Raw genomic sequence first — 16309 nt, 5'->3', positions numbered from 1 at the left:
ATCACCATGACCACCGTTTTATAGAAAAGAGAGAGAAATAGGCTGCAACTGAAACCAATAGTACGTGAATTGCATACTGTTTTCAGAGAAATATTACAGTATGAAAGCACTGGACACTACGCCGGCATAAACATCCCACAATGCAATGCAGTAGTGATGACGACAACAATTACATAACAGATAATGACGGACAGTGATCAAGGCAGCTCTGGTGTAATGTCAGTAATGCTTAAATTCAAGTAAGGTTTCACTGTGCTAGGTGTAATATATTTTTTAAATTAATTCAGACTTTATTGTTGGCACGGGTTGGCACAGGTTACCATGGTTATGCATCTCCAACCAGCAAGGAGGACATCAGGAAGTGATGTGATAATTACAGCTAAGTGCTTCAAAAAAGATACAAACTACTGCTTATTCACACAAAAGTATGTTGAACAATAGTAGAGTAAGTACTGCATAGTATGTGATTTCGGCAGCAATAGAATAGAATAGAATAGAATGGAATAGAATAGAAAAAAATAGAATAAAATACTTGTAACTGTCCCCACAAATGAATCCTTTTAGCACACCATGCATGCATGCATTTTAATCATGGCTGGCCCAGGAAACAAAGTGCTCCTTGTAATATCAGAGATAATGTTTACCAATTAAGACTGAAGATAAAAAGTAATTGAATGGGTAATTGATCCAATTTTTGGAAGTGTATCCTTGATTTGCACAGGAGGTTACAGGCAAAATGCGGTTAACCTCCTAAATGACTCTGAGTGGATAACAGAGCCCTTCAGTACTAGAGGTAAATGGGCTGCAGGGCAATCTGTTGCTGTCTATCCCACTTAGCTAGGGACCACAATGGGGGGCAGCTGATGTTTGATGGTGCTGCAAAAGGTGGCATTACAGACATACCGAAGGGGCTGTAGTCACCTGGGCAAATACAGTGCTACTCTCCATGTCACAAGTCTGAAAAAGGAACTATCTTGGCTCTCGGACCACCACCACCACCACCGACACTAGCAGAAATGTTCTTGTTGATCCATTATCAGATATGACAGCTGTTCTTTTTTCCTATGTTCCCATGCTGTGCAAATCACATGTGTGATCAGAAAACAATCAGCTTTTCTTCCTGTGCAGAGAACAGGCACCTCCATGATTCTGTTGGTTTGTTGAAGCATTATTTACATACTGTACATTCCAGGTACCAGTCCAACCCTTGTTCTCACAATAACATTTTCAGTGTGTCTAACTTTCTTTGCATGCAAATCAAACAGATGATTATCCCCTCCTGCCTGATACTATAAAATGTAAGTTTCTTTTTATGACTCTGTGAATGACTTCACGACAATGATTCATAAAGCACCTTTTAATTGAAGCCAACTGTTAGTCTCAAGGTGTATGGAACCGGTCTGGAGATGTAATTTAATGGCTGGAAGATTATACTTTAATTCAAAGGTGATGAGTGCTTTGTGCCTAAAAATGAAACCCTTGCTAGTCTGGTTAATTAATGCAGTTTTTCTTTAATTTCTTTAGACAGAGCTCCGGTAAATATACATTAATTAAACTCCAATGTGAAGAAATACTTTTTGGAGATTTCATTATGGAAGTCATCAAATTTCATATTATGTTGTTCTTTGTTAATTATTTAGCTGTATATCAGAGTTCTGCATGAACCTTTGGGAGCATGTGGGAAAACAATAAAATCAGTTGTAATAATTATGTTATTGCTCCACAATAACCAATTCCAGAGTAATCTATAACATAATAGACAGGCTTTCCATCTGAAGGCTGCTACTTTTAATAGTAAGCTACTTCAGTTCAGATGTCCAGTTGTTTATATCGTGAGAGGAACATCTAAATATTATGTTTAATGATCCACTCAGGCTCAACCAGTAGCTCACCTACCTCCCATCTCTGTTTCACTAATCAATATGACAAACAGCGAGTTGAACTGACCTTTTGATGCTCATTATCCATCAGAAGAAATCAGATTGCTGCAGCTATACAATTTTGTAAATAAAACTCCAACCTAACCTAAAAAAAAAACACTGTCAACTGCTACAAGTCCGGGTTTTCGTGCAACATGAGCGTACCATGTTGTGTGATTAGGTCAGAGACATTGGAATTCCACATGAACATATCATGCACATTTCCAGGTCTATATCTTTATTCTGGGGCTCTAATGGAATATCTTTGCATGATTTACAGTTCAAGAAACTCCTTATTCATCTTATATTGGTCCTTTACGCAATCCCTCAGTTCAGCTTCTGTCTGAAACAAGCGTTTTAGCTCCTGTCTCTTTAAAGCTAACAATAGTAGTTGCATTTCCATTCTTTTTCTTGTTCTTTACTCAAAATGGAAACTTCACAAATACATCCGTACATGTTTGAGCCTGAATCTGATCTGAAATATACAAGTGGACAATGTGAACGACCCGTGGAACAACCTTAGCAAAAAGACTACAGAACAGACGGCCATTTGTGGGCATGTGCAAACAATCTGATGTCATCATGAAGAGGAAGTAGAGGTAACATTGCAAATGAAGCGCTCTTTTGACTCTTTACATACGTTCACCTCAAGTTGTGGAATTTTGACCATGTTTAACACAGACATCCAACATCCTAACAGTATAAAAGATAACTGAAAATCACAAAATGCATGATGTTTCCTCTTTAATAAGCAGTGGCATGCCTGTGGGGCAGTCATCACAAACTCATGCTATGCAGCCAAACACTGTTTGAACACACAGTACTCATAGTGTAGTCATAGTGGATATCTAGAAGTTTCCAAAGATGTGGAAATGTCAGGCTGAATTTTGGGGGAAATGCAATATTTTTTACTTGAGGGAATGACACATCTATAAAAATCACAGTGTTTTGAGTTTAAAGGAGGGAGCAAATTACTCCCATTCTTGCCTCCCTACACTGGCTGCCTGTTAGCAACAGAATTGATTTTAAAATCCTGGTGTTTGTTTACAAGGTGTTAAATGCTTTTGCCCCCTCTTGCATTACAGAACTCTGGTTCCCATATCTCAGAAAACTGAGATCATCTGACCAAAGACTTCTGTCTATCCTGAGATCCAGGACAAAGTGTTATGGGGACAGAGCTTTCTCTGTCGCTGCCCCAAAACTATAGAAAAGTCTTCCTCCCATACCCGCATACTCCCTTAGCTTTTAACTGTGACTAACTTAATCCAGCTCAGATATTTCTCCTGAAATTTCTGTAGGTCTGTGTTGCCTCTACGAGCTCTGTGTGACCATGTGCTTTTACTAGTATTATTATTACTGATATTATTATTGTTATTGTTCTTATTATTATCATTTTTATCATTGTTCCCCCTTCTTTTGTTTTTGTCTTCCTCTCTGTGTGCTGTGAAGAACTTTGGGTCAACTGTGTTGTGTGGAAAGTGCTATATGAATAAAGTTGATTTGATTTGATTTGATTTGATTTGACACAGTGGAAACATTATGACACACAAACAAAGATTAGCTTTAATTAAGATTTGGGACTATTTGATACAGAATAAACTATATATATGTAGCTGTCAGACAGTGTGGACTAAGATGGTTTTGACAACTTTTAGAGCTCCTGTAAGACCTTTGAAATACACAAAGAAATTGCTCAATGTACATTCAGTTAATGATCAGTGACCTGACCATAAACAAGTGGATTGACTGAGTTGTGATTGACTGAGCATTCAGTAAAGTGAGAAGATGAATAAAAAACTGTACAGGACTGGAGAGCAGTAATCACCATTGCTAGAATTAAGATAAATATTATTATATAACTGCATCAAATTCAGATACAGTGTGTTTAACTTCAAATTGCACAAGTTCTTCTCATAGACTGTTATACTACACAGAATTAGCATGAGAATATACAGTTGATTAGTCCTGAAATGCTATCCAAGGCAAAACTTCATTGCTGCCCACAGTGCATCAAATGTGGTCGACCTATTAACTACGCTGATCGCATTGTGAGCATAAAGTAAGGTATGTACGTTTTTATTCAGGAATGGTAGTTTTTTTTATTTGTTTGTGTATTTTTTTTAGATATAATTAGTTATATTGGTGCACATTACATCATTAAATCTAGCAGCTGTATTGCAGGTCATGCAAGTAGAAGCCGCCGTATCAAATTGGCCAATCACTCAGTATTACCTACTGTAGCGTGTGTAATGGCAGCTGATGACAATTCGGCCTTGAACTGAGCTCTTTCCACTGACTGACTGTTGTTGGTAATGGCTGATGGAACAGTGCAGTGGGCAAGTAAAGACCATGGCAGGTTACACATCATTCTCCCCTTTTGGTGGAAAGGTCTCTCTTGGAGACTGATAAATGTTAATTACACCAGCCTGACATCAGCTGGAGAACACAGCCCAGGCAGCAAGAAGAGGGCCTGATGATGGAGAATGAGAGATTACTCAGCTGTTGTTATGCAATTGTGCTTATGTTTTAGTTTGTATATTCATGTACACGTGTTTGTGATGGTGATTTTCGTTATCATTTTGATTGAGGCTAAAGTCATTGAATCAATAGTGCTAGACCTACTGTATCTAGCTATCTGTCATCAGTCTGTTTAAGTGCTGACCCTTCTGTTATTTTACAATCATGGTTTTCCCTCTGTCAATTTTTCTCCAAGTATTTTGTCTCCAAGTTGTGGTTTGTCATCCCTCATGTGTCCCATCAAAGGATTGATAATAAAAAAAAACTGCAGCAGTAGTTTGTCAGGGGACATTCACCACAAACCCGCAAAAATCAAACACTTTAAAAATTAATGGAGAGAGCATGGACAGGAGAACAAAAGAGGTTTCTATTTGGGGTAGCAGCATATCCTCCATACATTTGTCCCTATTAATCAATATAGATCAGCTAACAGCCTTCCTCCCAGTCTGCCCGATGGCTTCGGCAAGGATGTGATACAGCTAATCAATACTTCAGTGATTTTGCCTGGAAGAGAACACATGCTCTGTGTGTGAACCAGCTGATGTATCCTCAAGAAATACTAATCAGAGATAAGCTGGACTCACAGGAGGAGGAATCTTTTCTTCAAGTTATCTCAATCGGATGCAGTCAGACTGTGTGTGTGTGTGTGTGTGTGTGTGTGAGAGAGAGAGAGAGAGTGAGGAAGACAGAGAGACAATTAGAGAGGAACAGACAGACAGTGGACAGAAACATAGATGAGTTATCATTAGACATATATGGTTGTTTATGGAAATTACCATCAGGGCTAAATTGATGTCAGAGATATTGAGACCAATTTTGGCAAAATGTGTTTATGGTGCCAATCAGGTTTTCATCTGGACAAAACAAGTGTCATGTATATGACTATAACAGCTGAGACAGAAGCAAAAAATGCACCGACGTGAATCAAAATGGAGTCTGTTATTTTCTATACCAGAACACTTCATAGTGTATTATCACACCTATACCATGGCCACTTACTTCAGGTAAAAGAAAGGTATGCGTTCAAGTTGTTATCCTTTTTTTGTGTGTGTTTTGTGTGAATATAGTCAGTTAAACCCATGGATAGGAGGCCCATTTCACCATTGAACATGGAACTTTGGTGATTGAATCATCACTGCCCATGAGGGTAACACTTTATGATACAGCCTGGGATTTACGGTGTAATTTTGTTGCACTGTATTTATCAGGTACCAAAAAATACATAAGGCTGGTGTACACTCAGCCAGAACTGCTTGTCAGATGGTTGAATAGCTTCAGAATCCCTCCCCCTACGCCTTTCTAGTGTCAGATCAGAGGGAACTGTGTCTGGAAATTTCTATAACTTTCTGAAACAGACAATTTGACACTCACAACCACTTTACTCTGTGATTGGCTAGGTGTGCAGAGATGAGAAAGGAACCAATGTTTGAACTTCTGTCTCAAGCCACTTCTTCTCATTCTTTACACAACTGTTTCTGTCACTGTTTGTTTTAACAACCAAGTGCATCACTATGAATGCCTGCAAGTACACCTGGCTTTTAAAGGGAATGGGAGATGACACATTGATTGGTTTATTGCATTTTACACCCAAAACACACACATGATTAATTAAGAGACTAAGGACAACCCTTTTGAACCATGCGCCTGGCACTGCAACCATTTTTTCTGCTGTTTAACTACTGAAAGTGGATTTGGACATACCCTAAATGGACTTGCGCCATGCACTTCAGACTGTGTGTTTAGATTGTTAAAATAGGGCCCAAAGTCTTTTTAGTGACCAATTCCCTCTTTTTGCTACAATCCCTCCACTGCAGCTGAACAGGAAAACACTGTCTGTTGAGACACAAAGAGGAATTTTTTTACTACAAACTGTAACTGTGGAAGATATCCACTTCAGTAACTCAGACTGCTGAATTGTGTTTTTTCTCCCCCATTGTACATTGCAAGTGCATTTGGAGGGGATCTTCTAAGGGTCAGTATGAACAGGAGAGATGATTACAGCAAGCAAAACCTGTTTCAGGTTCATTTGGGCACCTGACTATTGTCTTAAGAGAGACTTGAAAAATTGTGAACATATCCTTTAAATGTGGATACAGTGGAATAAACCCAGACCATGGTGACAAGGGAGTAACAATTGGGCATTTTAGAGGAAAGGAAAAATAAATTATACAAGTATTTTTGTAAATACTGGGAAAAATGGTTTCAACAACACTAATGTTCTGCAGAACCTTTAAAGTAATTGCTCCCAAAACTGCAGGGGCACAGTAAGGTAATAATAGTTGGGGGGTGGGGGGGGGGTTACTGAAGAAAAATATGTGGGTTATGTTCCCAGAATTCCAACAGGGGCACTCACCAATGATGGGATACAGCCGTGTGGTGTTAGTGTAGGAGCCTGGGGTACAAAGAGTTGTCCTCTGCTGAGAACGGCTCAACAGGACTCTAGCACCACCCATCACCATCAACAACCCCGACATGAATACGTTTATCAGCGAGTTGCAGGATTTTACCCAGCACAGTCTTACAGCATGTGTCTTATAAATAAATTGCACATCCTGTACTTATGGAAAGCTTTGTGATGAGATAAATCAGCATGCTTGACAACATGTTTACTTCACTAATGGTTCTCTCCAACTGTTCCAGTGTATTTTAGTGACGCTCTGTCTCTGACCTCTTTGGTCCTTCATGTGCGCTGAAGACTATCTGAAAGGTGTATCACATTGTGAGGGAAGATGTGTTTCACAGCAGAATCTGATCTTTTATTCATAACATATTGCTGTCATTGCGTGTCTGTCTGCCTTTCTGCTCTCGTTCATCAGCACATTATGATATTGTTTTGTTTGTGTTGCCCCTGCAGCGAGAAGGGCATAAAACAATTTTCTTTTTCAATCCCTAATCAGGTCAGCTTCAGGTAATGACCCTTAATTATCACATGTGTGTGTGTGTATGTGAGGTAAACATGGAAAGAAAGTAAGTGATTTAATGACTGCTGCTCTCTCCTTTACTCTACGTCAGTGAGTTTAATACTGCATTATGAAGAAAACAGTTGAACTGCTAAATCTTTTGTGGTAAAAACTTAACAGTGGAGCTGGGCCTCCAGCTAACCCGCTCAACTTAACATTTATAGAGGAAGACCAATGTGATTAATACTTCATTCAGCCTCTTAAGATTCCCTCCACGTCACCACTTGTGCTGCTGTATTATGATGTATGGGTCACTGGTGGAGGAGATGTTTCTGTTCATCCCACCGCTGCAAATGTGGCGTGGCCAGACAAGCTTAACTGACTTAGTGAACTTCACCCAAGGAAATACCACATCGGCTGTTTACCAACAGACGTCTGCACACAGGCTCTTTAGTTGTAATGCCAGCAGTAGGCCTATACGGCAAACAGATCGAACATCCAAGGCTGTTGGAGTGCTGTCAAATACAGAGCTGCAAGCAAACGCTCTTATTCTCACTGTGACTGGAGATCTGTTTGTTTAACGTGTCCGTGCCAGATGGAGGAGCTTGCAAAACACCAATGGGAGAAGACTTATGCTTTGTTCATACTTCAGTTCTATACATACTACAATCAGACACATTACACACAATGTGCACCAGGCAACGATATCGTAACCTCACAATGGCAAGAAAAAATAACTACTTTGTCATGTGTAAGTCACACTTGCACCCATACAAAAAAAAGTGCAAGATACTGTAAATGTTACACTGTATGTGCAAGGTACAAACACAGATGATACACACTGGACAAATGTAACAATTGCTACAGTTCAAACATCACTGACTGCCTCCAAGAATGGGCAAGAGGTGGGAAAGAAAACTCCACCTTGCACCTTCACATACAGGGTCAATACTGACTAAAGGCTTTATAGCCCTCAACACAGAAAGGAATTCAAAGAATTGGCAGCTACTGACTCTGCTTCAGTCAGCGAATAATAAATACTTCAACAACTGTTAAAACTAATATCCATGGAGGAGGCTTGACACTTTCAAGATATTGGTGAAGTATGTTTTAAATGCTTAACATTGACCTAGATTAAAACTAAAATAGCAAGATAGGCGCTTAGTAAAGGGATTTTTTTGGTAAATATTAAGTACCATGTTGGATAGGTTTCCTGCATACTCATTACAATCACAAAACTGCAGTATCTAAGAGAGAAGACATTAACTAGCTTTAACCTGCAGCCTCTGCAGCTTGTTAGGTTAGGAAGAAAACACATGATGTAATCACAGACTCTCTTTCTCTCTGTATGAATTAGTTGGGATGAATTGCAGATACAGTAAATAACAGTTATGTCTCATTACTTAAATTATAACTATATACACAACTCCTGACTCGCCCCTGGTTTCCACACATGATTTAAGTGTTGGAACGTCACAAGGTTTAGTGGGCGAATTTCCAGGTCTCTGGTCATGCCTCTTGCATGAAACTGAACATCACACTTTAAAGGGCTTTGTGTGATAAAGAAAAGAGAAGAATGAGGAGGTGTTTTGTTTTATGAAAGCATTCTACAAAGTCAGCTCATTCTGCAAACCTCTCACTATTTCCCAAGCTGAGCGGTTGCCAAGACGCACGCAGCCGTACAGACCTGTACCAGAACGAAATCGGGAGACGCTCAGAGCCAACAAGAAACATCCCGCAGGACTCTGCTCACCAGGAGGTAGACGCAAGTTCAGATTTCACAGCCAGAATGTGTCTCTGTGCAGGGTCAAGTCTTTCCTCTCCTTTAACACTGCCATCAGATAATCTGATTTAAGTCTATTTTTGCCTCTTTCATCAGCAGCTTATTAAACACTTAGTGTGGGAACTATTAGGTGAAATGGGTTACAGAATGACTTCAGTCCTGTGAAATCCACTGCAGCCTGCTGTGTGTAGTATGTTCATAACTGCAGTACTGTAAGTTACACCTGAATTAGACAATAACTACTAAACTAAATGAATAAAATGTATTAGGTTCCTTGTTTTAGTACCGTGAAATAAAAAGTCAGGAAGAAACAAAAAAGGGAGAAAAAAAGCTGATGATAGGCTCTTTCACCATTGCTCAAGACAGACATTCAACATTTCTGTATTTTAGGCATGTAGCTAATGCTTTCATCAGTGGGACTTATACTGACTGCAATATACTTAGATTCTTAGATCACCAACATTACAAGCTGCCAGTGAGGATGGTAAAGGTCAGAACCACAGTGTCCTCAGAAGATTTTTGTGACTGTAAAAAGTAAGAGAGAAGCTTTGTGCGCAGAAAGTTTAAGTAGGCAAAAGCAGAAGTGATATCCTAATGAGAGGCTGACATAAGAAGCCATTTATAGAAGTGTTTTTTTTTTTTTAAGCTGACGACACTGTTTTGATTGTGGCTGTTTTAAAATGAATATTATTAACCATCTTCTGTCTCTTATAGCTCTTCAAAGTATTAATTTAGCATTGTTCAGACGTCAAAGTTTATCAAAGTAATAGCATGCTGCAGGATACATAGTTCCCCAAATAACATGCAGGAAACATATGTTTGGGTTTTCAGCTTGAGTGATGAAAATGTAATCCTGAAAGTAGCTGAAGCTAAACTTCATCATGGAAGTCAGTGTATAAAACAGCAACAATAAATATTCAATATCTTTTTAATAAAATTCATATTTTATGTCAACTCCTTGAAATGGCTATGTGTTATGGGGAGCCTTCTTCGACTGCTGTCTTTTGAGAGGGAAATTCAGAATTTGTTTCTCCTTTGATATCTCATTCTACTTGAATGGTGCTGGTGAAGCAGAAAGCAGGAAGTGGAGGAGGGGATGAAGGGGTGCTCCTTTCCTCCAAACCCACAGGGTCCTTTCCACTTCTTTGCTGATGGCCTGTAATTGGTGTTTAGCACTGTTGTGGAGAGGCCTCAGCTGCAGGGTGGCTTCTCTGGCTGCCTTTCAACGTGTCACTGGTTTATGTGTCCCATTATGGCTTGTTCACTCTTGAGCTTGAGCCTTTCACCTACAGTGGCAGGGTGCGGAGGAAGCAAAACCAGCCACAGCTGATAGATAGATAGATAGATAGATAGATAGATAGATAGATAGAAAGATAGATAGATAGATAGACAGACAATTTACACAAGTGTGATGAGGAAAACTAAGCCTTGAGAATGGACTTTTCAGTTAAAAAGGAGACATCTTGCATCCAGCAGTGAAACTTAAGAAATAGACATTATCTGCATATTCATAGGTTCTCAACTTTTCAATGAGGGAGACTGAGGAAATGTTATTTTAAGAATTTTTCACAAGTCATTGGAACTGTCTTTGTGGAAAAAACATATCAGACACAATTTTTTATTCCAAGCAGAGTGTTTTATTCATCTTCAAAAAAAATTAACTAATAAAATGTAAATGTAATCCACATCTGTTGTTTTTTAAGCAACATTTTTTTTTTTGGAGTTTTCCCTTATTTTTGTGGAATGTGTGATTTTTTTTAACCATATTAATGAACTTGACTTCACATGCTTTTGTGATTTCTTCATGTTTTAGGTGTTTACATTATTTTGTCTACCCCTGTACCCCAGCCAAACGGCCAAACAAGGTAATGCTTAAATATCCCACTTCCTGAACCCACCCCAGTGATGACTCGAAGGCTGCAGCTCTGCAAACACTTTTGCTATTATTTATTGTGTGAGATGTGACAGCTCCTTTATGCAGATCACCATGTTTGTCCTACAGTTGTTCTGTGGAAGGTTCATAATTATGCAGCAGCACTTCCTGATTCACTGACTCATGAGTCATGAATCTAGCTGAGGGCAGCTAAATACAATCAGAGGCGCCCTGTAGGGGGCACTGTTGGTTCTCATGAACGACCCCGTGGCACAACAGGTTGCAGTGCTCTCTACTCTTCTCTTCATTGGATGGACACTAATGATCCATGTGAGTATAGAAGTGCTAAAATAAAAATGTATTGAGTACTGTCAGCCACATTAACCTGAGTTTAGAACCATTTTATGATGACCAGGTAAAAACTCCAAATGTAAAAGTGTGCCTTTCACTTCATTATATGTCACAAACCTCTGGTTCTCAGGGAGCCCTATATACAAAACTGGTCTTCATATTTATTTTAAACAATGTTTTCATGCTCATAATGTTCAAGATGACACTGCAGGGCACCTATGCGTTGGAATTGTGATATACTTGCAGAGTCCCCCGGCTTTACTCTCATTTCTAACATTCAGCCGAAAATGAAAATGTAATTAAACATACTCCTTTCTAATTTGCCGTCAACTTTCTTTTTTTCAAATGAGTTGAGACCCAAAAAAAGCGCAACCCCCCCCCCCCCCGGGAATTGGATGGCACAATACTTGCTGACGTGACGCCCGCAAACCCTCTAGTTTGCCAATCGAGCCCGGAGTCCAATCCTCCCCCCCTCTCTCTCAGCTTCAGCACTCTCCGGTCCACACACACATACACACACACACACGCACACGCACTAAACGCACACGCACACAGTCACAGGGTGCAGAGCGCAGCAGCAACAAGCTCAGGATCCACTTCGCCACCGTGCGCCACTGATCTGTGCACGCTTCTTCATCGCGTGGAAAGTTGGAGGACTATTTGCTGGATACAGCAGCCTCTACACATGTGATTTGTCACATTCAGGTGACTCGGGACCCGCTGCAAAACGCACCACTCTATGAAAAAAAGGAAGAAGAAGAAAAGAAAATAGCTGCGCGTTATGACCTCTCTGTGGAAAAACAGAAATTGTTGAGGACTTTTTTTTTTCTTTTTTGGTGCTCTTATCGTTGATGAAAATATTGCAGCTTGGCTTTAATTTGATGCCAACAGCTTATTGGATGATTAGACCGCGGCGCCGTAGGCTACCTCTCGTGTGCAATAAGAGAAATGGTAAGAAGCAAAGAGACAACCTAACACTGCATCCGTTTCACACACTTATTTCAATTTCAAAGACGTTTATGTTGCTTTTTGTAGCCTCCTGATGGACTGTTGTACACTATTTTATTTCCCGAAGCACAGAGAGACACCATTAACGATCAGCACATGTGCCACATATTAGAACATCTTGCGGGTGCGATTGGTGACAGACGGTTTGTTTTTACACCCCCCGAAGCACCTGTTTTATCCTCAGAAATTAACACTCAAGTCAAAACACACTCGGGAAGAATCAGCTCAGCCACCAAGAAGCTTGTGAGAATCTGATTCATGATATCTGCTATAGTAATTAGTCGTTTTTTTTTTTGGGGGGGGGGGGGGGGGGGTGAAAACGAGGCACTTTCCTCTGTTTGCTTCCTTTAGGGTGAAAAGCTACTGTGTGTGCAGGGGGGTTCTGATGATGATGATGATGATCGTTTCCTCATGTCTGTGATGGCAGGTGGTGTCGCACGGAATACAACAGTTTGGTTTCAAATGGAGAAGCGCTCACAGAGGATAAATTGCGTGCGAAGTTGCGAGGCTTTCTGCTGAGGGAGTTATCCAGAGGCTTCCCCTCCCCCGAATAAAGATGAGTCCACGGCGAGATATGGGTCCGTTTCAGTGCGTGGGATTCAGCGCGCTTCTCCTGTGCACAGGTAAGACCCCCCTAGAGAAACCTCAGCTATTATCAATGAGCACTTGTGTTCATATAACTGGAGAAGAATTATGGAAATGAAAGGTAACGGGCATGGCCACATAATAAGATACACTCTGAGTGCATCAACCTTTATTGAGTGATTTTTATTCAGTGTGGAACAATGAAATGCAAATGATTTCCTCTCAGCCAAGAGGACATACACTATATAATTTATGAGACATATAATTAGCTGTAAGCTGTTGTGGCAGAATACAAAATGACTTGTAATATTAACGTGAATGAACTGTGACAGTTGCCTAGAGAGAGAGCGTGTGGGGTTTGGGTGTTGTAGCAGCACTGAAATGGGATGCTGTGTGTGTGTGTGTGTGTGTGTGTGTGTGCATGGCACTGCAGAGCACCAGGAATAACAACAGGCTGCAGACACAACCCAGAAAATGAGAAGTATCATCTTCTCACTAAGTTGCAGTTCTGCACTTAGATAAACAGATGTGTGTTTGTGCACCTGAGTGCTGAAGTGTATAGGCTATGTGTTATTGTGAGAGCGTGCATGTTTGGGTGTTAGTGTGTGTGTGTGTGTTTTTGCGAGTTGTACAGGCCTGTGATTATAAAATGACCATATAGGAAAAACTAAACTGTGTGTTTCCATCATAATTATTTACCTGACAATCAGAGCCATATGTAAAATGTTTTCTCATGGATGTGGACGGAGACCTTGCAATGTTGCTTTAATAAAAAACTTAGGAGCTTGCAAATGTCAGTGTACGGGCAGGCTTTCCTTTTTATATGTAAAACTCCCAGACACCAATCAACATCTCTCACTTGGCTGTGGCCACCAGAAGACAGATATTTTGGCATAGACCACAAATTTATGTTCAGATAATGAAGAAATTAGTTTACCGTATTTAGAAAAATTACATATTTATTTCTTGTAGTTTTGTCTATCACTCCATTTGGTTATGACAACATTTCATTGCTTAGATCTGGGGATGCAGCAGTGTCACGAAACCTGGGTCCATTAGCAACAAGAGCAGTCAGATTATCTGACAGTTTGAAAATAAACGCAGTTTAGCCAAACTAAAGCACTTATTTGCAGAGGTGGGTAGAGTAGCTGAACACTGTACTCAAGTAAAAGTACTGTTACTTTTTAATAACAATAAAACTAATCTGTTCTTTGCCTCATGACTTCACTGTGACAACAGGTCCAGGAAACCACTGTGCCAAGTTATCCAGCACATTAGAGCTGCAATGATTAGTTCATTAATCAGTTGATTGACAGAAAATTAATCACCAACTATTTTGATAATCTAGTAATGGTGTTGAGTATTTTTTTAAAAGAAAAATATTTAAAATATTTTAAAATATTGAAATACTCTAGTTCCAGCTTCTTAAAGGTGAATATTTTCAGATTTATTTTTGGGTTCTGGACTGTGCAGTCAGGACAAAACAAACATTTTAGGTTGCTTCTTGGGCTTTGGGAAACAGTGATCAACATTTTTCACTATTTTCTGACATTTAACCATCTAACCATCACCATAATGTCTGTACTCTAGCTTCATTTATATGTATTTCCAAGAACGTCTAACTATCCACTCTTACACACCTCAGATTCAGCAGAACTTCCTTGAGTTGCGTGTGAAACAGTTTTACGGTTGACCGTTGCAGTTTTGGGTAGATCCAACTTTCAACTCGCTTGGTGTAGTGGACTCCTTTCTAGTGATATTACCATGTTCCTGAATTAAGTTGCCAAAATATTTTCAAAACTGGAGGGGAAAACTATGAAAAAAACCCCAAAACAAACAAACAAAAAAATGAGTAGTCCCTAAAACTATTGGAAAACAGTTTTCAGACTCTCTTCACCAGGTGAGGCCCACCCCAGAAACATACAGACATAGACCAAAGATTGATTCATATCTCACTGGATCTGGTCAGCTTCTTAATCTTTGTGGGTGAAAGTGTAGAGGAGAGAGCAAGAGAGGGAGAAAAAACCCCCAACAGATTCTATCCTGTCAGTCAGACCCCTGGTGTTCAGAGTCTCAGAGGATATTATAACTCTCAGGTCATCTGATTGCTTTCACCGAGAGGGTCTGGGTTGTCTCGATGAGACACGCGTACTGACAGGCAGATACTGTAGAGGATACCTACACACACTCACACACTGTCAGACTGGCCATCAGACCATTTGGAAATACTCCATATAGCCTGACAGTTTTATTTTTGTTATACAGGACAGATTGGAAGATTGTCATCTCTTAGTCAGAAAGAAAAAGTTTCAGGGGAAAAATTGCATAGTTACCACTTTACAAGAAGTCAAACTTATAAAAGTTGCAGGATGGACTTTACAGTGAAGTAGAAGATGTCTTGTTTCCAGCAGTTAAACTCTTGGAGAGAAAAAATATTTGCATATTCATAGATTCTGGGTTTTTCAATGAGGTAAAAGGAGTAGATGTCGTTTTAGGGAGGTATTTGAACTTTTTGTGGAAAAACCAGATCAGACATAAATCACGAGTCAAAGCAGAGTATTTTTTATGTGTCTTGGAGGGAATTTTTAATTACTTAGAGTTCTGAAAACACTTTTTCACATTCTTATTCTCTGCTAAATCACCACATAGCATCTACAGTATGGTTAAGGTCGGGTAAAGAAGAACGGTAAAGGTGAACTTTAATTGTTGGTGTGTGATGAGACATGGAGTCCATGTACTGAAAGTCGCAATTTCGACATGTCTATCCACCTCCTGACCTCCTGACACTCCCTTACTAATGCATATAGGAAACGAAATGTACCATTTAGTACCATCATGACAACTGAGGAGTGTCTTGATAAAGGATAAGATCAAAGGAGTGTGTATCCTGGTTAGATCACCAGTGCAGAGAGAGTAAAACCTGAAAGCTATAATCCAGTGTATTAAACAGTGGAATCTTTAAATTTTATGGATGATTCTTGAATTAAAAAGAGTCGATGAGCCCCTTTAACAAATTCCATATGAGCTCCCAGCAAGATTAGCCCTGTTTACTGTAAGCTTTGACACAATATCTTAACTAAAGAAGTTTAGTCAATTCAGCTTTATTATCAGCTATCATCATAGTGCTGTCAGAGGCTGTTGAGTCAGGGATGTTTTTCAGTCCTGGTCTGTCTCTGCTAACCAACCAAGTAAATGAACTTCTCCCATTAACCTTTTCACTTTTGTTACGCTAATGAATTTTCTTTCACTTGAGAGGCAATGCTTTTACAGTTCCTGCACCAAGCATCACCTCCCCTGCTTCATTTTCCTTATAATGGTTTCATCATTTTAAAAATCACAAACAATAACCTCATATTGAAGTAAACTAAAAAAA

The 16309-nt window shown here is 39.6% G+C and overlaps 1 protein-coding gene across 2 annotated transcripts in view; it reads left to right on the top strand.

Annotated features, from left to right (window-relative positions):
- The first annotated feature begins 11789 nt into the window (after positions 1–11789).
- The window catches only part of si:dkey-112m2.1 (transmembrane protein 132C), a 177485-nt gene continuing 172965 nt past the window's right edge, over positions 11790–16309 (top strand). The window contains exons 1-2 of one of the 2 annotated variants that reach the window (XM_067574594.1): positions 11790–12294; positions 12779–12974. In XM_067574594.1, the coding sequence (XP_067430695.1) occupies positions 12908–12974 (67 nt within the window). In that variant the 5' untranslated portion in view covers positions 11790–12294; positions 12779–12907. The other variant, XM_067574595.1, reaches the window with a different exon arrangement.

The sequence above is a fragment of the Thunnus thynnus genome, chromosome 19 (genome assembly GCF_963924715.1).
Source record: "Thunnus thynnus chromosome 19, fThuThy2.1, whole genome shotgun sequence".
Lineage (NCBI taxonomy): Eukaryota > Metazoa > Chordata > Actinopteri > Scombriformes > Scombridae > Thunnus > Thunnus thynnus.
This window is presented reverse-complemented; position numbering and strand designations above follow the sequence as displayed.